General features: G+C 42.6%; 2 protein-coding genes across 2 annotated transcripts; one reads left to right on the top strand and one right to left on the bottom strand.

Moving 5' to 3' along the window:
* Positions 1-2,366, bottom strand: LOC124039339 (proteasome subunit beta type-1-B-like). The gene is made up of 6 exons (XM_046355294.1): positions 2,165-2,366; positions 1,690-1,797; positions 1,166-1,247; positions 891-1,020; positions 626-732; positions 1-342 (listed from the first exon to the last, which is right to left on the bottom strand). The coding sequence occupies exons 1-6, from the start codon at positions 2,263-2,265 to the stop codon at positions 157-159; spliced, it is 714 nt and encodes a 237-aa protein (XP_046211250.1). The 5' UTR covers positions 2,266-2,366; the 3' UTR covers positions 1-156.
* Positions 2,367-9,383: 7,017 nt separating this feature from the next.
* On the top strand, positions 9,384-14,974 carry LOC124039338. Its single transcript, XM_046355293.1, has 6 exons — positions 9,384-9,459; positions 9,777-9,945; positions 10,102-11,082; positions 13,036-13,229; positions 13,568-13,727; positions 13,872-14,974. The coding sequence occupies exons 1-6, from the start codon at positions 9,457-9,459 to the stop codon at positions 14,012-14,014; spliced, it is 1,650 nt and encodes a 549-aa protein (XP_046211249.1). The 5' UTR covers positions 9,384-9,456; the 3' UTR covers positions 14,015-14,974.
* Positions 14,975-22,472: the final 7,498 nt, after the last annotated feature.

The following is a 22,472-nucleotide window of genomic DNA, read 5'->3' as shown; positions in this document are numbered from 1 at the left end:
CATTTTCAAACATTTAATGTTTAATAAAAATAGTCACTGACAAAATTAACTACAGGGAACATTTTTCTTCAGCAAGAATGTAAAAAGAAAAGCAGGAGATAGGTCCAAAATATGAAAAATACAGACAAAAGTGGGAGGTTGACAGCGGCAGGTTGTTCAGTCCTTCCTGAGAGGGACTGTCTCTTCTTTGATGCCATCCTTGGTGACGATGCAGATCCTGAGGGCATCCCCGGTGTACACATCTCTCTCAGCAGCGGAGATGAAGACATCTTTGACCAGCTGCACAGCCTTCTCCTGGCTCAGGGGCAGGTGCTGCACACCCTCCATATTCTTGAATCCAATCTGATTGTAAATTAAGAATAAAGACAAAGACGATAAGGGGCTATACAGAAACCAAGAACTGGTTTGTTCCGAACCAATACAGTATCAATTAGGTCACTAGAATGTCTAGAGTTGCCTTGAAACCGCCAAATAATACATCACTTTTTTCCTTTTAAACACACAAACATTCAAGTCATATTGTGCTGTTGGATTGCAGTACAATCCATTGGACAGAGGTGCTTCAGGGGGAACAAAGCCCTTAAAAAGATAGTGATGCTGAACTTATGCCCCTTTGTTTCTTTACCTGGTTGTCAAGCAGAGGTTGCAGCATAGCACTCGCTGAACCTCCAGCTTTGTATGTGTCTCTCTGATAGGATCCCACTGGGTCAAAACTATAAACAGCTCCTTTACCTGAAAACCAAAAACAATCCAAATCAGTTAGGAGAGTAATACATATTGGACTAGAAGTGGATTTTTTTAAACTAAAAAATATGCAGTTAATAAATTACATGGAAAATTAACCAAGCATTGTGATTATAGAAATAACAGAAATAGAGCAGGAGACATACCCTCCTCATCCAAGCCACCGATGATGTTGTAAACGTAGTAGGGGAAGAATCTTCTACCGTACAGGATTGTTGACAGCATGGCTGCAATTGCTCCACTTGTCATGCACTTGTTGTTGGAGTGCTTGTACATCTACAAATATGTGTTTGAAAATGAAACATTTACAAATGCTAACTAAGTGTACAGCAGTATTCCATAACTTTCAGCTTAGCTAACTATTTTCAAAGTAACATCTATGAATGAAAGTGAAACAGTCTCAAGCCCAAGATGATCTAACCTTTAATCTTGCATCAATGATTTTAGTAAGAGTCAAGCAATCTCCATGGAATCCACTGCATCCTATGACAGTTGTATCTGTCCTGTGATAAATGAAAAACCGTATTAGTAACAGCATTTAGTGGTTGAATATTAAATTTACATCCAATGTATTATGATGTTCACAAGTAGTATCCACCACCATTTAAAATGATTTTGTTTTACCAAGACTGCATTTAGAAGTGTCATCTGCGTCAACACATAAGACATTGATGAGTCACTTAGGCTGTGTTTAGACAGGCTGCCCAATAATGATATTTTCCCCTCTAATTGCGAGTTTGACCAATCACTTCAGATATTTTCACAGCAAGCTCTTTCAGAACTAATCTGATAGGTCAAAAGACCAATTTCTGAAAAATATTTGCTGAGGATTTGACTGCCTGTTTAAACGTAGAAATAGTGAGCCAGTTAGTGAAGTCAAACCACACCATCTAACAATGTGCCTTCGCTCATCCTTGGAAATACAGTAGTGTGTGTTTGACTTACAACTTGTAGCATTTTGGAGAGTCACGGCTGTGTATTGAATAGCCTTCACTCAAACGGGTGTCAGAGGCCACAATGGCAAAGTCTTCACCGGCAACAGCAAGCACAGTCCTGGAAGCACAAAAACCATGTTAAGACTTTGAAGCTCCCTGACAAACAAGTTCGTTTTGGCAAAACATTAATCAGCTCCGTGACATAAGTAGCTAGCTATTAAGAAACTTGTCTAACTACTGTTAGCGTCAGATACTAGCTAACGTATGCTAACTGAAATCGAAACTAAACATGTAGGTAGCGAAGTCTGTTGTTCACGTAACTAGCTAAAAGTGATCTCGATTAGTTAAGTGTTAGTTATTTGCTTCATGGGCACATTTAGTCAGACACTAACTTATATTCAATCACTGTCCGTTCTGACTGCACAACAGCATTAGCTAGTTCACGGTAACTTGCTAAGATTTGCTAGTTGGATATTCATGCTTACCCTCCGTTAAAGGAATATGGAGAGAATCGGTGCTCTACTGGTCCAGTATAGTGATATTCCTTCATTTTCCCATTATCTCCATAAACTTGTGTCGCAAACATTGTGCCGGTTAACGAGGAAATGCAAAGTCTTCAGCTTCCCAAAGACAAGTGAGAAATATCGCTGTATCACTGCAATATGGCGAACGGATATGCTTCTTCTTCTTCAACATCCTGCAAAACAAAAATCTGTCTTTCCTACCACCTTCTGGCTGGAGTCATGGGTAAATGCAACTCAACTGTCGACCAGAACATGGGTGTGAACTCAACATTCTTCTTCTTCTGTATATTGTTGTTCACACAATTTAGTGTGCGGCATGGAAACAGAATTCACAAAAAACTGAACAAACTTTTAAAAACTACTCAACTACTACCCCAAAAAATCTAAATATAATTTAATCAAACAACTTTTCTGTTAAAAATAAAACAGAGCTGATCCCTACACAAGCTCAAGGGGAGCCTGGGACGGCAGGCTGTCTTCCGGTGCCAGTACCCCTCGCGCAAGTCTTCAGATGTAAAATCCTTAAGTCCCAAAATCTCTCTCTATCAATCTCTCCCTATCCTAGTCTGCTGTCCCTACTTGCTTCAAGATGTCCACCATTGTTCCTGTACCAAAGAAAGCAACCGTAACGGAACTAAATGACTATCGCCCTGTAGCACTCACTTCTGTCATTATGAAGTGCTTGAGAAGCTAGATCATATTACCTCTACCTTACCTGACACCTTAGACCAACTTCAATTTGCTTACCACTCCAATAGATCCACAGACAATGCAATCGCCATCGCACTGCACACTGCCCTATTCCATCGGGACAAGAGGAATACCAGCATCAGAATGCTGTTCATTGATTATAGTTCAGTCTTCAACACCATAGTACCCTCCAAGCTCATCATTAAGCTCAGGGACCTGGGTTTGAACGCCACCCTGTGCAACTGGGTGCTGGACTTCCTGATAGGACGCCCCAAGTGGTGAAGGTAGGGAACAACACCTCCACTTCGTTGATCCTCAACACTGCCTGCTCAGCCCCCTCCTGTACTCCCTGTTCACCCCTGACTGCGTGGCCATGCACACCTCCAACTCAATCATCAAGTTTGCAGACGACACAACAGTAATAGGTCTGATTACAAACAATGACGAGACAGCCTACAGGGAGGAAGTGAAGGCGCTGGCGGAGTGGCGCCAGGAAAATAACCTCTCCCTCAACGACAACAAATTGAAGGAGCTGATCGTGGACTTCAGGAAACAACAGAGTGACCACGCCCCTATCCACATCGATGGGACCACAGTGGAGAAGGTGGAAAGCTTCAAGTTCCTAGGCGTACACATCGCTGACAATCTGAAATGGTCCACCCACACAGACAGTGTGGTGAAGAAGAAGCAGCAGCGGCTGAAGAAATTCGGCTTGGCCCCGAAGACCCTCAGAAACTTTTACAGATGCACAATTGAGAGCATCCTGTCGGGCTGTATCACCGCCTGGTACTGCATCTGCACCACCTGCAACCACAGGGCTCTCCAGAGGGTGGTACACTGCCTGCCCTCCAGAACACCAACAGCACTCGATGTCACAGGAAGGCCAAAAAGATTATCAAGGACATCAACCACCCAAGGCCCAGCCTGTTCACCCCGCTATCATCCAGAAGCCGAGGTCAGTACAGGGGCATCGAAGCTGGGACCGAGAGACTGAAAAACAGCATCTATCTCAAGGCCATCAGACTGTTAAATACCCATCACAAGGCTACTCAACCCTGCACCTTAGAGGCTGCTGCCCCATATACAAAGACATGGAATCACTGGCTGCTTTAATAATGGAACACTAGTCACTTTAATAATGATTACATTCTGCTTTACTCATCTCATATGTATATAATGTATTATATTCTACTGTAATAAGTCAATGCCACTCTGACATTGCTCGTCCTAATATTTATATATTTATTAATTCCATTGTTTTAGATTTTTATATTGTTGTGAATTGTTAGATACTACTGCACTGTTGGAGCTAGGAACACAAGCATTTTGCGACACCCTCAATAACATCTGCTAAATATGTGTAAGTGAACAATAACAATATATTTTATTTTGACTGCCAGCAAACATTTCTTCAGGCTGTGGTCCATCTATTACCATATTTTCACAGCGTCACTTGTTTAAATCGCCTCCGCATAAGAGATTCGATTGACCGCTCTAGCTTTTGCCATCTCAATCTCCTTCACCCTTACAGTGCACTCCAGGAACTCATGATTCCCATCACAATTGAAACACTGTTGTCTTTCTGTACATTGTTCTTCAGTATACTCCGTCCGTCTGCACACACTTGAAACATGGACAAATCCTTTACAATTTTTACACTGCAGTGGTTTGGGGACGAAAGCTCTTACAGCATATCTTACATAACCAAGCTTCACATGCGTAGGTAAGTGCTCTTTATCAAAAAACAACAGGATGACAGACTTTCTTATTTTTCTCCATTCACCCAGCAAGTGGCCCATTCCTCCTGACAGAGCTGGTGTAACTGAGTCAGGTTTGTAGGCCTCCTTGCTCTCACACACTTTTTCAGTTCTGCCCACAAATTTTCTATGGAATTGAGGTCAGGGCTTTGTGATGGCCACTTCAATACCTTGACTTTGTTGTCCTTCAGCCATTTTGCCACAACTTTGGAAGTATGCTTGGGGTCATTGTCCATTTGGAAGACCCATTTGCGACCAAGCTTTAACTGATGTCATGAGATGCTGCTTCAATATTTCCACATAATTTTCCGTCCTCATGACGCTATATATTTTGTGAAGTGCACCAGTCAATCCTGCAGCAAAGCAACCCCACAACATAATGCTACATAGTAATTTGCGCAGCTCGGTCATGTTGTCAACAAGACTCTTTTCGGGCCTCCCGGGTGGCGCAGGGGTCTGTGCCACCAGAGATTCTGGGTTCGAGTCCAGGCTCTGTCGCAGCCGGCCGCGAACGGCCCAGCGTCGTCCGGGTTATGGGAGGTTTGGCCGGCAGTGGTATCCTTGTCTCATTGCGCACTAGTGACTCCTGCGGCGGGCCGGGTGAATTGCATGCTGACCAGGTCACCAGGTGTACAGTGTTTCCTCTGACACATTGGTGTGGCTGGCTTCCGGGTTGGATGGGCATTGTGTCAAGAAGCAGTGTGGCTTGGTTGGGTTGTGTTTCGGAGGACGCATGGCTCTCGACCTTCGCCTCTGCCGAGTACGTATGGGAGCTGCAGCGATGAGACAAGGCTGTAACTACTACCAATTGGATACCACAAAATTGGGGAGAAAAAAGGGTAAAATAAAATAAAGAAAAACAAGGCTATTTTCCATAAAATAAATGTGTACATTTTGAAACTAGTTTTAATTGGAAAGGCATGTTTATCAAAAGCAATCACTTGCATGTCAAAACACAGAATCCTACTAATTACTAAATCAAATCAAATGTTATTTGTCACATGCGCCGAATACAACAACCTTACTGTGAAATGCTTACTTACAAGGCCTTTACCAACAATGCAGTTCAAGAAATATAGTAAGGAAAATATTTAGTAAATAAACTAAAGTAAAAATGTTTAATAAAATCAAAAAGTAACACAAGAAAATGATAAAACAATAGCGAGGCTATATACAGGGAGTACCGGTACAGAGTCAATGTGCGGGGGTACAGGTTAGTTGAGGTTATTTGTAAAGTGACTATGCATAGATAATAAACAGCGAGTAGCAGCATGATAAAAAAGCAAAGTGTAAATGTAAATAGTCGAGGTGGCCATTTGATTAATTGTTCAGCAGTCTTATGGCTTGTGGGTAGAAGCTGTAAAGGAGCCTTTTGGTCCTCGAGTTTGCGCTCCGGTACCGCTTGCCATGCATTAGCAGGGAGAACAGTCTATTACTTGGGTGACTGGAGACTTTGACAATTTTTTGGGCCTTCCTCTGACAACTCCTAGCATATAGGTCATGGATGTCAGGAAGGTAGGCCCCAGTGATGTACTGGGCCGTACGCACTACCCTCTGTAGTGCCTTATGGTCAGATGCTGAGCAGTTGCCATACCAGGTGATGATGCAACCGGTCAGGATGCTCTCGATGGTGCACCTGTAGAACCTCATTAGGATCTGGGGACCCATGCCAAATCTTTTCAGTCTCTTGAAGGGGGAAATGTGTTGTCGTGTCCTCTTCACGACTGTTTTGGTGTGTTTGGACAATGATAGTTTGTTAGTGTTTTGGACACCATGGAGCTTGAAACTCTCGACCTGCTCCACTTCAGCCCTGTCGGGGTTAATGGGGTCCTGTTCAGCGCTTCTTTTCCTGTGGCCCACGATCAGCTCTTTGTCTTGCTCACATTGAGGGAGAGGTTGTAGTCCTGGCTCCACACTTCCAGGTCTCTGACCTCCTCCCTATAGACTGTCTCATTGTTGTCAGTGATCAGGCTAAGCACTGTTGTGTCGTCAGCAAACTTAATGATTGTGTTGGAGTCGTGCTTGGCCACGCAGTCATGGGTGAACAGGGAGTACAGGAGGGGACTAAGCACGCACCCCTGAGAGGCCCCAGTATTGATGAACAGCGTGGCAGATGTGTTGTTGCCAGTTGCAGAGGGACGTGTTTAGTCCCAGGGTTCTTAGCTTAGTGATGAGGTTTGTGGGTACTATGGTGTTGAACGCTGAGCTGTAGTCAATGAACAGCATTCTCACATAGGTGTTCCTTTTGTCCAGGTGGGAAAGGGCAGTGTGGAGTGCAATTGAGATTGCATCATCTGTGGATCTGTTGGGGCACTATGCGAATTGGAGTAGGTCTAGGGTTTCCAGCATGATGGCGTTGATGTAAGCCATGACCATCCTTTCCAAAGTACTTTGTGACTTCCGACGAGTGCTACGGGTCGGTAATCATTTAGGCAGATTACCTTCGCTTTCTTAGGCACAGGGACTATGGTGGTCTTTTTGAAACATGTAGGGTTTACAGACACGGTCAGGGAGAGGTTGAAAATGTCAGTGAAGACACTTGCCGTGCATGCTTTGAGTACATGTCCTGGTAATCGGTCTGGCCTCGCAGCTTTGTGAATGTTGACCTGGAGAGCGTGATCTCACAGTCGTCTGGAACAGCTGGTGCACTCATGCCTGCTTCAGTGTTGCTTGCCTCGAAGTGAGTACTAAAGGCATTTAGCTCGTCTGGTAGGCTCGCTTCACTGGGCAGCTCACAGCTGGGTTTCCCTTTGTATTCCTTAATAGTTTTCAAGCCACATCCAATGAGCGTCAGAGTCGGTGTAGTAATTACGTCACTTTTGTTTTGAGCTGACTTTGCTGTTGGACAGACACCTAGAAGGCAGCCCGGGTTCCAAATGGAATACATCAACACGCCTACACGGGCGCCGGGCTAGATTAATCAACACCCTCATAGGCCGTCATTGATCAACACAAGTGGATGTATGGAAAGAAAACAGCTATTTGGGAAGATTTGTTGCCATATTTGTTGCCACTCAAGACCGTTTTGCATGGCTGCTTGGGCTGCGGTATCGTTGGCCGTGTTTGAGATCATCAAAACCATGATGTATCTTGGGTTAATTGTGACTGACTGACTGATCTACAAATAATATTGAGTAGTTATTTATGATGCAAGGTGATTTGCAGATGAGTCAGTCTTGCCTTGCCTTTAAAGTTGTCTACATAGAATGTGCCCTTTCTGTTTCTGGGCTCGTTTGAATGGTTAGGCAAAAGCAACCGACTGTAGATGAAAGTTGAAGAGTGAAGTCGGGGGAGGTTTATTTACGACAGCCAAAAGTTGAACACTGATGTGGTTTTCCAACAGCAAGGCTCAGTGCAACATGGCAGTGTTGCCATTGTTTATAATAGTTGTTCTTTATAATGTCAAAATAAATGTCTCCAAGCCCCATATCATACACTCACAAACTGAAAATATATGTGTGTATATTGTACAAACAATTGGTGAGAGAGCCTCACATCACAATAATTTGTACATATTCACTGTATACATGTACTGAGACAAAGTTGTTTCTTTTTTCAGTTACCTCTTTGGTCACGTTTGCTTGAGTCAAACAAATACACCCTATTGATTTGTTGACAATTGAACCTCCCACAATGCAGGCGATGGCTGCAGGATGAAGTTGGTGAAGAGAAACTGAAGAAACCTGCAGTTGACTTGAAGGCGCAAGTCGGAAATGTTTTATCCCCATAATGCAACACAATTTGAAAGGCAGTGCTCTGATGCAGAGTAGCCTACGTTTTGTGAGGATGGAGAGGCCAGAGATAGCCAGACTAGTAATTTTGGCTAAGGAACAGAAGTTGGGTATTGGAGAAAGGCCATCAGTGCGTGTTCTGCAAACAAAACAGTGGATGAAGGTGTGGCATGAGCGTGGTTAATGGATAGACGTGGTTATAGACAGTGAGGAAGATGCCGAGGGCAGAGGGAAGATGTGTGTTGCTTTGCTCTCTGGAGCAGGGCGCCTTGGAAAGGAGTGATTACTGTGTTAAGTGTTGAGGTGGAGCAACTGAAATGGAAGATTCCCTGTGTCTGTGACACCCGCCGTTGGATGCGACACAGACCTGGTGTCTGCCTTTTGAGTTTTAAAGCGGAGTCTTTACCTGACAAAGTCATGTTAGGATATTTCAGTTATGCTGTGAGAGCTTTTGTGCCGAACCCACTAAGGTGTTTCAGATACCAAGCTCATGGTCATTTTGCAGCAGTGTGTAGGAGGGAGATTCTGAGTAGAACAGAAAGTGTTGTGTGCTGAGGCAGCGAAGAGAGTAGAGGATGATGAGTCAAGGGTGAGTAGTAGGCCTTCTTAGCATTCATTGCCATGGTTATCAACTGTACCGCAGAAACGGAACGTATAAATCACAGAAATAGATGTTGTGGTGTCAGCTGCAGAGCAGTTCTTCGGTGTATGAGATTTTATTGAGGAATTACAAGGTATGTTGAACGAAAGAGTAATTTCCTCCCAGCGCATCGGCCTGGTGTAGGATCAGTTAGGGTCAAAGTAGTGGAATGGAGTGGTGTTATTATTTCGAATTCTTATGACATAGCGGGACATAGGTGTAGGGTTAGTTGGTGGTGCATTTTTCCCCCCTTTCCCCCTTTAGAATTTCGGGCACAAAAACTAACGTGATTGACCACACACTCCCGCACAATAGGTGGCGGCATGTACAAACAAAATGTGCGAACAGACGATACCAAAGAAGAAGATGTAGATGAAGATGACGGGTTTTACAGACGTGATCCGCTAGAACGCGCCTTCGTCGCCGTTCGGGATTATGGTAAGGCATTTCAATTAACGTTAGGGTAGCATTTTTCGTTTCACTTTGAGGTACGCCTTTGGTGTAGCTTCCGGTATCTACGTTTTTCTTAGTATACATATATCTAGCTATCTATCATGTTATTGCTGTCTAACATTAACGTGCCTATTTACCAAGCTAGCTAGCTAACATAGCACTTTGCTATAATTTTTGCTTAACTAAGTTACTATACTGTTAACACCGAAAAGTCAGTTTGCCGTGACCGACTGTTTGCTATCAACGCACATAACGTTCGCTGACTTGCTAAACTATTTGTAATTTATGTTTGTGTTTGACAGCATATCACAGTGCGAAAAGCAGCAGATGGCCGTTTGGTTTTATCCCAGTGCCAGAAGGACCACTTGTATCATTGCCCCTTCTGCCAGCCCTCAATTTTCAAGCCCCGAGACTATGCCAGTGTGTTGACACACATTGAGTCGCACAGATTGAAGGCTGTGCTGCATAGAGGTTAGCACATGTACCGTGATGTTACACATAGCTACACATACTAGCCCATAAAGTCTTTAATTAATTAGACTAGTTCAGTACCGGTCATCGTCACATGATTATATAAACCAGGTAGTTTGTCCTTGCTGTTGATTTGCTTGTTTTTATTCATTTCAGAGTTCACAATATTCATATGCCATCTGGAGTGCAGAGAAGCAAAGCATTTCCACTGCCCATATTGCCCCAAGACCTATGTAAATAGGAGTGATTTTACCAAACACATTCCACAATGTGAGTCAGTATGTTATCGAGCCCCAGGTTCAACAGCGAGAGCCCCAGATGTAACCAGTGCATCGACGAGAGCCCCAGATGTAACCAGTGCATCGGCGAGAGCCCCAGATGTAACCAGTGCATCGGCGAGAGCCCCAGATGTAACCAGTGCATCGGCGAGAGCCCCAGATGTAACCAGTGCATCGGCGAGAGCCCCAGATGTAACCAGTGCATCGGCGAGAGCCCCAGATGTAACCAGTGCATCGGCGAGAGCCCCAGATGTAACCAGTGCATCGGCGAGAGCCCCAGATGTAACCAGTGCATCGGCGAGAGCCCCAGCTGTAACCAGTGCATCGGCGAGAGCCCCAGCTGTAACCAGTGCATCGGCGAGAGCCCCAGCTGTAACCAGTGCATCGGCGAGAGCCCCAGCTGTAACCAGTGCATCGGCGAGAGCCCCAGATGTAACCAGTGCGTCGGCGAGAGCCCCAGATGTAACCAGTGCGTCGGCGAGAGCCCCAGATGTAACCAGTGCGTCGGCGAGAGCCCCAGATGTAACCAGTGCGTCGGCGAGAGCCCCAGATGTAACCAGTGCGTCGGCGAGAGCCCCAGATGTAACCAGTGCGTCGGCGAGAGCCCCAGATGTAACCAGTGCATTGGCGAGCGGTTCAGCGTGTCCAGCTGTGAAACCTGCAGTCAAGCGGAAAATCAAGTGTTGCAACTGCAGTTTGTGGCTTAACAAAAAAAACTTGAGGAAACATCAACTTAGAAAACATACATCTGCTGAGAAGGGCATTACAGCTCACTCCAATCTCAAGGCTCAGTGCCTTGACCAGGACAATTGGGTGTTTACAGAGGATAAACACATCTACCCTGTCTCTCCTTCTTCTGGTGAGCAGCAAAAAGTAATGTATACAGTACCAGTCAAAAGATTGGTCACACCTACTCATTCAAGGGTTTTTCTTTATTTTCTACATTGTAGAATAATAATGAAGACAACAGTATGTTCTTAATGTTTTGACTACTCAGTGTATATTATATACAGTACCAGTCAAAAGTTGACAGAACTACTCATTCCAGGATTTTTCTTTATTTTAACATAATAGAATAATAGTGAAGACATCAACACTGAAATAATGCATAAGGAATCATGTAGTAACCAAAAAAGTGTTAAACAAAACAAAATATATTTGAGTTTCTTCATAGTAGCCACCAATTGCCTTGTTGACAGCTTTGCACACTCTTGACATTGTCTCAACCAGCTTCACCTGGAATGCTTTTCCAACAGTCTTGAAGGAGTTCTCACATGCTGAGCACTTGTTGGCTGCTTTTCCTTCCCTCTGCGGTCCAACTCATCCCAAACCATCTCAATTGGGTTGAGGTTGGGTGATTGGAGGCATGGTCATCTGATGCAGCACTTAATTGCTCAAATAGCCCTTACACAGCCTGGCAGTGTGTTGGGTCATTGTCCTGTTGAAAAACAAATTATTTTCCCACTAAGCGCTAACCTGATGGGATGGCATATAGCTGCAGAATGCTGTGGTAGCCATGCTGGGTAAGTGTGCCTTGAATTCTAAATAAATCACTGTGTCACCAGCAAAGCACCATCACATCTCTTCCTCCATGCTTCACGGTGGGAAATACACACGCAGAGATCCGTTCACCTACTCTGCCTCTCACAAAGACACAGCGTTTGGAACCAAAATGTCAAATTTGAACACAGACCAAAGGAGAGATTTCCACCGGTCTAATGTCCATTGCTTGTGTTCCTTGACCCAAGCAAGACTCTTATTGGTGTCCTTTAGTCGTGGTTTCTTTGCAGCAATCGACCATGAAGGCCTGATTCACGCAGTCTCCTCTGAAGAGTTGAAGTTAAGATGTCTGTTACTTGACCGCTGTGAAGCATTTATTTGGGCTGCAATTTGAGGCTGGTAACTAATTAACTTATCTTCTGCAGCTGAGGTAACTCTGGATCTTCCTTTCATGAGAGCCAGTTTCATCATAGTGCTTGTTAGTTTTTGCAACTGCACTTGAAACTTTCAAAGTTCTTGAAACACTTGTTAACTGAAATGCGTTCTGGGTGACTACCTTAAGAAGCTGATTGAGAGAATGCCAAGAGTGTGCAAAGCTGTCATCAAGGCAAAAGGTGTCTACTTTGAAGAATCTCAAATATAAAATATTGTAAAAAATGTTAAACACTTTTTTTGGTTACTACATGATTCCTTATGTGTTATTTCATAGTTTTGATTTCTTCACTATTATTCTATAATGTAAAAAGAAAGAAAAACCCTGGAATGAGTAGCTGTGTCAGCTTTTGACTGGTACTGTATATGATAATATACTGAGTATACAAAACATTAAGAATATGCTGTTTCCATGAGACTGACCAGGTGAAAGCTATGATCCCTTATTGATGTCACTTGTTAAATCCACTTCAATCAGTTTAGATGAAGGGTAAAATAATACGATTTTTCAGCCTGGAGACAATTTGAGACGTGTTGTGTATGTGTGCCTTTCAAAGTTTTTGAATGGTCAAGACAAAATGGAAGTGCCTTTGAACGGGGTATGGTTGTAGCTGCCAGGCACATTGGTTTGTGTCAAGAACTGCAACGCTGCTGGGTTTATCACAGTCAACAGATCCATTTATATGAAGAATGGTCCACCAGCCAACTTGACATAACTGTGATAACCATTGGAGTCAACATTGGCCAGTATCCATGTGGAATGCATTCGACAACTTGAGTCCATGCCCCGATGAATTGAGTCTGTTCTGAGGGCAAAAGGGCACTCTTGTCCACCTCATTGTGTATTAGTGAAATGCCCCTTTTTTTAAATGTCTTTCAGTGCTAATTCGGGAAATGCTTACCAAGCAAGAGATGATACTGGAACAACAGACACTCATCCTACGACTCTTACAAACAGCACAGCAGAATGGAGCAGAATATGCGATCGAAGGAGGCCTTCTGCCATTGAAGGATCAACAAAGTCTCCAGAGGCTGGAAACCGATCTTCAGGGGGCTGACTTCAAACTTAAACTGGTGAGTTTCATTCCACTTCATCTAATGCTCTTTTAGAGTGATTCAGTGGGAGTTCATGGGATTCAAATCAAATTCAGATATGCAAGAAGGGGAAAAGAGTAGGATGAATGTCCACGAACTTTTTGTGAAATGGAAAATGGGTCTCTCACTCCCCAGTAAACTTTTCAACTTTATGTAGGATTAAAGCATGACGTTTCAACCTCCAAAGACCTTCATCAGAATTAGCATACAAGTTTCTTAACCATATATGCTTCCCTCGCCTGGGGAGAAGTGTCAGTCACTTGTGACTTAAAGTTTGTCAATTGATACATTATTCAAATGTTTTTTTCCCCCTTTAGATTAACCACTTGAGCCTCGTTGGGGGATGCGATTTGAAGGATGTCGTGTGGCGTTTAATGAGGCACACAATTTCCAATGCGCTGGCAAAAAACATGAATTGGAGAGGAGTGAATAGGAAAATCTCTCTTGGATCTCTTCGACTAAGAGAGGTTTTGATTGGTAAGGATTTCTCATATTTGCAAATGTCTCATGACACGAATGGCTTCCTGCAATGCAATTACCATGACATTTTAAAGTATTCAATTCACCCGGTTGCAACAAAATTTTCACATCTTTGCGACCACTTGTGTTCTTGTTCATTAGCTGTTGTCCGGAAGAATACGTTAACATCTAAAGCATCCGAGAGCGATGTGGAGTCTGTCATGAAAAAGTGGTTGCAGCTGGCAGCATATCGGGAAGGAGGGAGAAGGAGACGAGACAGGAGTGTGGTGGCACCTGTGCCGTGATGGACTTGGGGAGAGGGGTGTATTTTAAGTGATAATGCCCAAAAAAGCTGTGGTTTGGAGGACATATTTGCATTCGTCTCATGCGAGCAAACCGTGCCGCTATGTCATCCAAACCCTAGCTTTGAGGGCATTATCGCTTTAATACAATGGTTACCAACCTATGAAAATATGTCCCACACACAAATTTAGGGTCTTTTGTTGTTCATTCTATTGGCATCGCTGCCAACCAAACCGGTCGTTAGTTCTATACGTGGGGCGGCAGGGTAGCCTAGTGGTTAGAGCGTTGGACTAGTAACCGGAAGGTTGCAAGTTCAAACCCCCGAGCTGACAAGGTACAAATCTGTCGTTCTGCCCCTGAACAGGCAGTTAACCCACTGTTCCTAGCCCGTCATTGAAAATAAGAATTTGTTCTTAACTGATCTTGTCTAGTTAAATAAAGGTAAATTAAAATGCCAAGCTAGCTTAGCTATCTAAGCTAAATGGCTATACTACACAAAATTTGATTTGAATCAATTTGTTATCCTCGCACCTTAGCTAGCTAGTTGTATGTTACTATGAAAACCAGACCTACTTGCCGCCTGTCTCGTTTGGACAGTGTCAATGATTTGGTGGAGATAGCAATTCAAAATTTAATCAAATCAAAATTGTATTTATCACATGCACCGGAAATGCTTACTAGCCTTAAACCAACAATGCCATTTTAAGAAAAAGAGATGTAAAAAAATCAAAGGAACAAGTAATTATAGAGCAGCAGTAAAATAACAATAGCGAAGCTATATACACAGGGGGTACTGGTACAGAGTCTATGTGCGTGGGCACCAGTTAGTCAAGGTAAGAGGTAATATATACAGTGCCTTGTGAAAGTATTCGGCCCCCTTGAACTTTGCGACCTTTTGCCACATTTCAGGCTTCAAACATAAAGATATAAAACTGTATTTTTTGTGAAGAATCAACAACAAGTAGGACACAATTGTAGCTCCCTTCAGTAACCACGAGCTCAACCGTTCCTTGATTTTAACTGGCGGCTTTATTCTGTAGTTTTAGTCAGAATTATCACCTTCCGTGAGAACTATAAAGTAAATGAAAAATACAGTTAAGCACACTCTTACAACCTTATCTTACGAGTGACTTATTAGCTTGGTATAACTCTGAAGTGCTTACATACATAACAGTTTAACCGGCGTTATAACAGGTTCAGATTAACACATGAATAAAGGAACAAATACCTCATTGGCTGCTTATTACAGAAGGGAGGAAATCAAACTTCACACTTATTATTCCTGGCATGAATTCACACTTCATCCTAACATACTCTTCAACGTTTATGAACTACTCCCGATGACATGAAAACTTAGCTAACGCAGTGCAGGATTGCCTTCCCTCCAAAGGTGTGTTGCTACAATAACGATCCCCGTTACAACAGTATTAGCTACGTAGTTCCGCTTGTATTATCATTTCCCCCGCACAGCGGACACATAAACAATTCAAACAAAAGACAACGAGATATCCTGTAAGTCTAACTGTCAGTTACAACAATCATGAAGTGGAACGACATTTATTGGATATTTCAAACTTTTTTAACAAATCAAAAACAGAAATTGGGCGTGCAAAATTATTCAGCCCCTTTACTTTCAGTGCAGCAAACTCTCTCCAGAAGTTCAGTGAGGATCTCTGAATGATCCAATGTTGACCTAAATGACTAATGTTGATAAATACAATTCACCTGTGTGTAATCAAGTCTCCGTATAAATGCATCTGCACTGTGATAGTCTCAGAGGTCCGTTAAAAGCGCAGAGAGCATCATGAAGAAGGAAAACACCAGGCAGGTCCGAGATACTGTTGTGAAGAAGTTTAAAGCCGGATTTGGATACAAAATATTTCCCAAGCTTTAAACATCCCAAGGAGCACTGTGCAAGCGATAATATTGAAATGGAAGGAGTATCAGACCACTGCAAATCTACCAAGACCTGGCCGTCCCTCTAAACTTTCAGCTCATACAAGGAGAAGACTGATCAGAGATGCAGCCAAGAGGCCCATGATCACTCTGGATGAACTGCAGAGATCTACAGCTGAGGTGGGAGACACTGTCCATAGGACAACAATCAGTCGTATATTGCACAAATCTGGCCTTTATGGAAGAGTGGCAAGAAGAAAGCCATTTCTTAAAGATATCTATAAAAAGTGTTTAAAGTTTGCCACAAGCCACCTGGGAGACACACCAAACATGTGGAAGAAGGTGCTCTAGTCAGATGAAACCAAAATTGAACTTTTTGGCAAAAATGCAAAACGTTATGTTTGGCGTAAAAGCAACACAGCTCATCACCCTGAACACAACATCCCCACTGTCAAACATGGTGGTGGCAGCATCATGGTTTGGGCCTGCTTTTCTTCAGCAGGGACAGGGAAGATGGTTAAAATTGATGGGAAGATGGATGGAGCCAAATACAGGACCATTCTGGAAGAAAACCTGATGGAGTCTGCAAAAGACCTGAGACTGGGACAGAGATTTGTCTTCCAACAAGACAATGATCCAAAACATAAAGCAAAATCTACAATGGAATGGTTCAAAAATAAACATATCCAGGTGTTAGAATGGCCAAGTCAAAGTCCAGACCTGAATCCAATCGAGAATCTGTGGAAAGAACTGAAAACTGCTGTTCACAAATGCTCTCCATCCAACCTCACTGAGCTCGAGCTGTTTTGCAAGGAGGAATGGGAAAAAATGTCAGTCTCTCGATGTGCAAAACTGATAGAGACATACCCCAAGCGACTTACAGCTGTAATCGCAGCAAAAGGTGTCGCTACAAAGTATTAACTTAAGGGGGCTGAATAATTTTGCACGCCCAATTTTTCAGTTTTTGATTTGTTAAAAAAGTTTGAAATATCCAATAAATGTCGTTCCACTTCATGATTGTGTCCCACTTGTTGTTGATTCTTCACAAAAAATACAGTTGTATATCTTTGTTTGAAGCCTTTAATGTGGCAAAAGGTCGCAAAGTTCAAGGGGGCCGAATACTTTCGCAAGGCACTGTACATGTAGGTAGAGTTAAAGTGATCATGCATAGATAATGAAACCGAGTAGCAGTAGTGTAAAAGGGGAGGGGGGGCAGTGCAAATTGTCTGGGTAGCCATTTGATTAGCTGTTCAGTCTTATGGCTTAAGGATCGGACCCTTTTTTTCAATATTTGCCTAAAATGTCATACTCAAATCTAACTGCCTGTAGCTCAGGCCCTGAAGCAAGGATATGCATTTTGTTAATACTATTTTGAAAGGAAACACTTAAGTTTGGAAATGTGAAAGGAATGTAGGAGAATGTAACACATTAGTGTTAGTCCCCTAAGCAAGCTGGTCTTGGGGCTCTGTTCACAAACACAAACAGAACCCCAGAACAGCAACACAATTAGGCCCAACCAAATCATGATTACATAAAAAGTTAATTACTTGACACATTGTAAATAATTAACAAAAAAACTGGGCAAATTAGAATGCTATTTGGCCCTATACAGAGAGTATAAATACGTGACCACTGTGACTGACCAGAAATTAAGGAAAGCTCTAACTATGTACAGACTCATCGACTATAGAGGCCGCCGTAGGCAGACCTGGCTCTCAAGAGAAGACAAGCTATGTGCACACTGCTCCAAAAAATGTGGAAACCGAGCTGCACTTCCTAACCTGCCAAATGTAAAACCATATTAGAGACCCAAATTTCCCTCAGATTAATTACACAGATCCACAAAGAATTTGAAAACAAATCCAATTTTGATATACTTATATTGGGTGAAATACCAGTATGCCATCACAGCAGCAAGATTTGTGACCTGTTTCCACAAGAAAAGAGCAACCACTGAAGAACAAACAACACCATTGCAAATATTTATTTATTTTCCCTTTTGTACTGTATCTATTTGCACATTGTTACAACACGGTGTATAGCCATAATATGACATTGAAATGTTCCATTGGAACTTTTGTGAGTGTAATGTTTACTGTTTTTCCCTTTTGTTTATTTCACTTGCTTTGGCAATGTAAATATTTGTTTCCCATGCCAACAAAGCTCTTTGAAATGAATTGAGAGAGAGGAGGGAGATAAGAAGAGGTGGGATAATGTAAATCCCTTACAAAAATGTACCATGGTAGTACAATGAAAAAATGCCATGGTACTATCATGTTTTGTTTTTAAACTACCATGGCACGAATATTACCATGTTATTTTTCTGCCATGGTAGTGTAGTGGAAATTTCCTGTATTTACCAAATCATGAGAGCAAACCACCACACAAGTCAGAGTTATCATAAAGTCCATCTTTAATTATTATGAGCTCCATCACAACCCTGTGACTCTCAGATCAATTCAGTGTCCTTACACATTGCAACTGAGATCCTTTATAGCAAAGACACACACAGCCAGACAGCATTGGCTATAAATTATTGTCTCCTAAACTATGTTCTTGTCTCGCTCTTGGTACCTCTCAGGACCAAAAACAAAACCTCATCCACTAGCATATATCAAATACACCCCTTCCTGGACAAGATCACAGAGAGACAGTGACTGGCACACAGACATTGTGGAGCCAAGAGATAATTGGTTCCCCCTCAATCACCCCTTCACATGGTTTAAAATATATGTTTACATATGAAGACAAGCTTCACCTCTCCCCTTTCTGTGGCCCAAGTAACTGAACCCTGACAGAGAATAGATAACTGCAAACGGCCAACAGTATTATCCAAAAGACATTCTAATGACAAATATCTTACATAAGCATTCAATAAAATAAATTCAACATTTTATTTATAAATGTTACCTAAAGAATTCAGATTCTGCTAACGACAGTAGTTTCTAAAAAAATACATATGTTTCATTGTACTTGCTACCATGCTACAAAAATCAACCATGGTAGTACAATGTAAAAAATAATAATAATTAAAACTAGCAGCATGTAGTGAAAGCATGGTATTTGTTTACAATGTATTATGATGGTCTGTGTCCCACTGTTTTTCAGGTAAAGAGAGCAAAAATTTTAGTAATTTATGGTTTTCGCATGATTTATGCGATTTATGGTACTCGCATGATGCAACATTGGCTCTGCAACAGTACCCTCTTAAACCCTTTTAGCTCATAGTGAAAAACCACAACACACACATATAGTAGTGTAGTCTACTCTCTTCAACCTTGGGACCTGGATCGGGTATGGTGAGAAGAATTAAGAAACCTTGAAAATGAAAAATAGTTTATCTGGTGCTTCTCTTCAATACAGTTTTCAGTTGTCTCTCAATCACCTGACTTGGCTACACTTATAATTCTAAATAGCAACATACTAAAACATTTGTAAAAATGTATTAATTATCATATCTCATAAAAAATTGCTTGACTGGAACTAACTTCAGCCAACGTTCGCTTCTATGCAAACGAACTTTTATCAATAAAAAAATCGAAACATTACAAAAATTATAAAATATCCTTACACTCTGCGTAACTTGGTGTTTCATATCCTATGCTTAATAACTCGCTCACTGTGATTATAAAGTTTAAAATATTTTGTTCATCTAGTGCTTCTCTTTTCAGTTTTCTATTGGCTTGGCTCTCTTATTCCGACTACTAGGCAGGCTAGCGCGTGAAGCTGTAGAGTGCGAGCGGCTCCCACTGCGTGCTGAAACGTGCACAACACCCCTTGACTATAAATACTGTAACGACCAATACTGTAAATGATTAGTATACCCCATATAATCTCACATTTCAGGTTGGCAAAACAGGGAACCAAAACATGAGCAAAAAACGGTACTATTAATACAGAACGTTTTACCCCTTTTTCACAGCAACCATTTCCTTTTTCTTTGATGTTACAAACTAAGGACAAAATCGTAGCCTGCCTCTGACTTTATCAAAAAATATAAATTAATCAATATAATACCAACCAACCTCTTTTGACCTTGCTGGCTTTAGTTATTTAATGCATTATACTGCCATTGTACTATGGTAATGAACAATTAATAAAGATGGTACCATATGATACTTTTTGGTACCATTTATCATAATTGTGTGTTACCATGGTAGAATATAAACTCAGCAAAAAAAGAAACGCCCCCTTTTCAGGACCGTGTCTTTCAAAGATAATTTGTAAAAATCCAAATAACTTCACAGATCTTCATTGTAAAGGGTTTAAACACTGGTTCCCATGCTTGTTCAATGAACCATAAACAATTCATGAACATGCACCTGTGGAACGATCGTTAAGACACTAACAGTTTACAGACGGTAAGCAATTAAGGTCACAGTTATAAAAATTTAGGACACTAAAAGGGCCTTTCTACTGACTCTGAAAAACACCAAAAGAAAGATGCCCAGGGTCCCTGCGTGAATGTGGCTTAGGCATGCTGTAAGGAGGCATGAGGACCGCAGATGTGGCCAGGGCAATACATTGCAAAGTCCGTATTGTGAGACGCAGAAAACAGAGCTACAGGGAGACCGGATGGACAGCTGATCGTCCTCGCAGTGGCAGACCATGTGTAACAACACCTGCACAGGATTGGTACATCCAAACATCACACCTGCGGGACAGGTACAGGATGGCAACAACAACTGCCCGAGTCACACCAGGAATGCACAATCGCTCCATTAGTGCTCAGACTGTCTGCAATAGGCTGAGAGAGGCTGGACTGAGGGCTTGTATGTGTTGTAAAGCAGGTCCTCACCAGACATTACCGGCAACAACGTTGCCTATGGACACAAACCCACCGTCGCTGGACCAGACAGGACTGGCAAAAAGTGCTCTTCACTGACGAGTCGCGGTTTTGTCTCACCAGGGGTGATGGTTGGATTCGCGTTTATCGTCAAAGGAATGAGCGTTACACCGAGGCCTGTACACTGGAGCGAGATCGATTTGGAGGTGGAGGGTCCGTCATGATCTGGAGTGGTGTGTCACAGCATCATCGGACTGAGCTTGTTGTCATTGCAGGCCGTCTCAACGCAGTGTGTTACAGGGAAGACATCCTCCTCCCTCATGTGGTACCCTTCCTGCAGGCTCATCCTGACATGACCCTCCAGCATGACAATGCCACCAGCCATACTGCTCGTTCTGTGCGTGATTTCCTGCAAGACAGGAATGTCAGTGTTCTGCCATGGCCAGTGAAGAGCCCGGATCTCAATCCCATTGAGCACGTCTGGGACCTGTTGGATCGGAGGGTGAGGGCTAGGGCCATTCCCCCCAGAAAGGTCTGTGAACTTGCAGGTGCCTTGGTGGAAGTGTGGGGTAACATCTCACAGCAAGAACTGGCAAATCTGGTGCAGTTCATGAGGAGGAGATGCACTGCAGTACTTAATGCAGCTGGTGGCCACACAGATACTGACTGTTAATTTGGATTTTGATCCCCCTTTATTCAGGGACACATTATTCCATTTCTGTTAGTTACATGTCTGTGGAACTTGTTCAGTTTATGTCTCAGTTGTTGAATCTTATGTTCATACAAATATTTACACGTTAAGTTTGCTGAAAATTAACACAGTTGACAGTGAGAGTATGTTTCTTTTTTTTGCTGAGTTTATAATGCTACTGGTAGCTCGCGATTGACCTTTTGGAGACACAAGTTCTAGAGTGTCTGGGGTGATAGTGGTGTGCGCCATAACCAGCCTTTCAAAGCACTTGATCATTACAGATGCTAGAAACAAATATTTTGCTGCACCTGCTTTAACATCAACGTATCTGTTTACAAGATCAAAACATTTATTTTGGATTTGATTGGTTTGGTATCAAAAATGTATTTACAAATGTATCCCCATCCATGTACAGTCGTGGCCAAAGGTTTTGAGAATGACACAAATATGAATTTTCACAAAGTCTGCCGCCTCAGTTTGTGTGATGGCAATTTGCACATACTCCAGAATGTTATGAAGAGTGATCAGATGAATTGCAATTAATTGCAAAGTCATCATTGCTTTGCACAGAAAGGGCTTCACAGCCAAGGATATTGCTGCCAGTAAGATTGCACCTAAATCAACCATTTATCGGATCATCAAGAACTTCAAGGAGAGCGGTTCAATTGTTGAAAAGAAGGCTTCAGGGTGCCCAAGAATATCCAGCAAGCGCCAGGACCGTCTCCTAAAGTTGATTCAGCTGCGGGATTGGGGCACCACCAGTACAGAGCTTACTCGGGAATGGCAGCAGGCATCTGCACACACAGTGAGGCGAAGACTTTTGGAGGATGGCCTGGTCAAGAAGGGCAGCAAAGAAGCCACTTCTCTCCAGGAAAAACATCAGGGACAGACTGATATTCTGCAAAAGGTACAGGGATTGGACTGCTGAGGACTGGGGTAAGGTCATTTTATCTGATGAATCCCCTTTCTGATTGTTTGGTGCATCTGGAAAAAAGCTTGTCTGGAGAAGACAAGGTGGGCACTACCATCAGTCCTGTGTTATGCCAACAGTAAAGCATCCTGAGACCATTCATGTGTGGGGTTGCTT

The sequence above is a fragment of the Oncorhynchus gorbuscha genome, linkage group LG07, assembly GCF_021184085.1.
Source record: "Oncorhynchus gorbuscha isolate QuinsamMale2020 ecotype Even-year linkage group LG07, OgorEven_v1.0, whole genome shotgun sequence".
In the NCBI taxonomy this organism is placed as follows: domain Eukaryota; kingdom Metazoa; phylum Chordata; class Actinopteri; order Salmoniformes; family Salmonidae; genus Oncorhynchus; species Oncorhynchus gorbuscha.
This window is presented reverse-complemented; position numbering and strand designations above follow the sequence as displayed.

What these genes read in the sequence shown, in the direction of transcription:
- LOC124039339 (XM_046355294.1), bottom strand. Translation starts at nt 2,265, where the DNA reads ATGTTTGCGACACAAGTTTATGGAGATAATGGGAAAATGAAGGAATAT. An exon ending in TCTCCAAAATGCTACAAGTT is followed by an intron (nt 1,248 to 1,689) that starts GTAAGTCAAACA and finishes CATTTATCACAG; the next exon opens with GACAGATACAACTGTCATAG. An exon ending in CGGTGGCTTGGATGAGGAGG is followed by an intron (nt 733 to 890) that starts GTATGTCTCCTG and finishes TTTGGTTTTCAG; the next exon opens with GTAAAGGAGCTGTTTATAGT.
- LOC124039338 (XM_046355293.1), top strand. An exon ending in GAAGGCTGTGCTGCATAGAG is followed by an intron (nt 9,946 to 10,101) that starts GTTAGCACATGT and finishes TATTCATTTCAG; the next exon opens with AGTTCACAATATTCATATGC. An exon ending in CCCTGTCTCTCCTTCTTCTG is followed by an intron (nt 11,083 to 13,035) that starts GTGAGCAGCAAA and finishes AATGTCTTTCAG; the next exon opens with TGCTAATTCGGGAAATGCTT.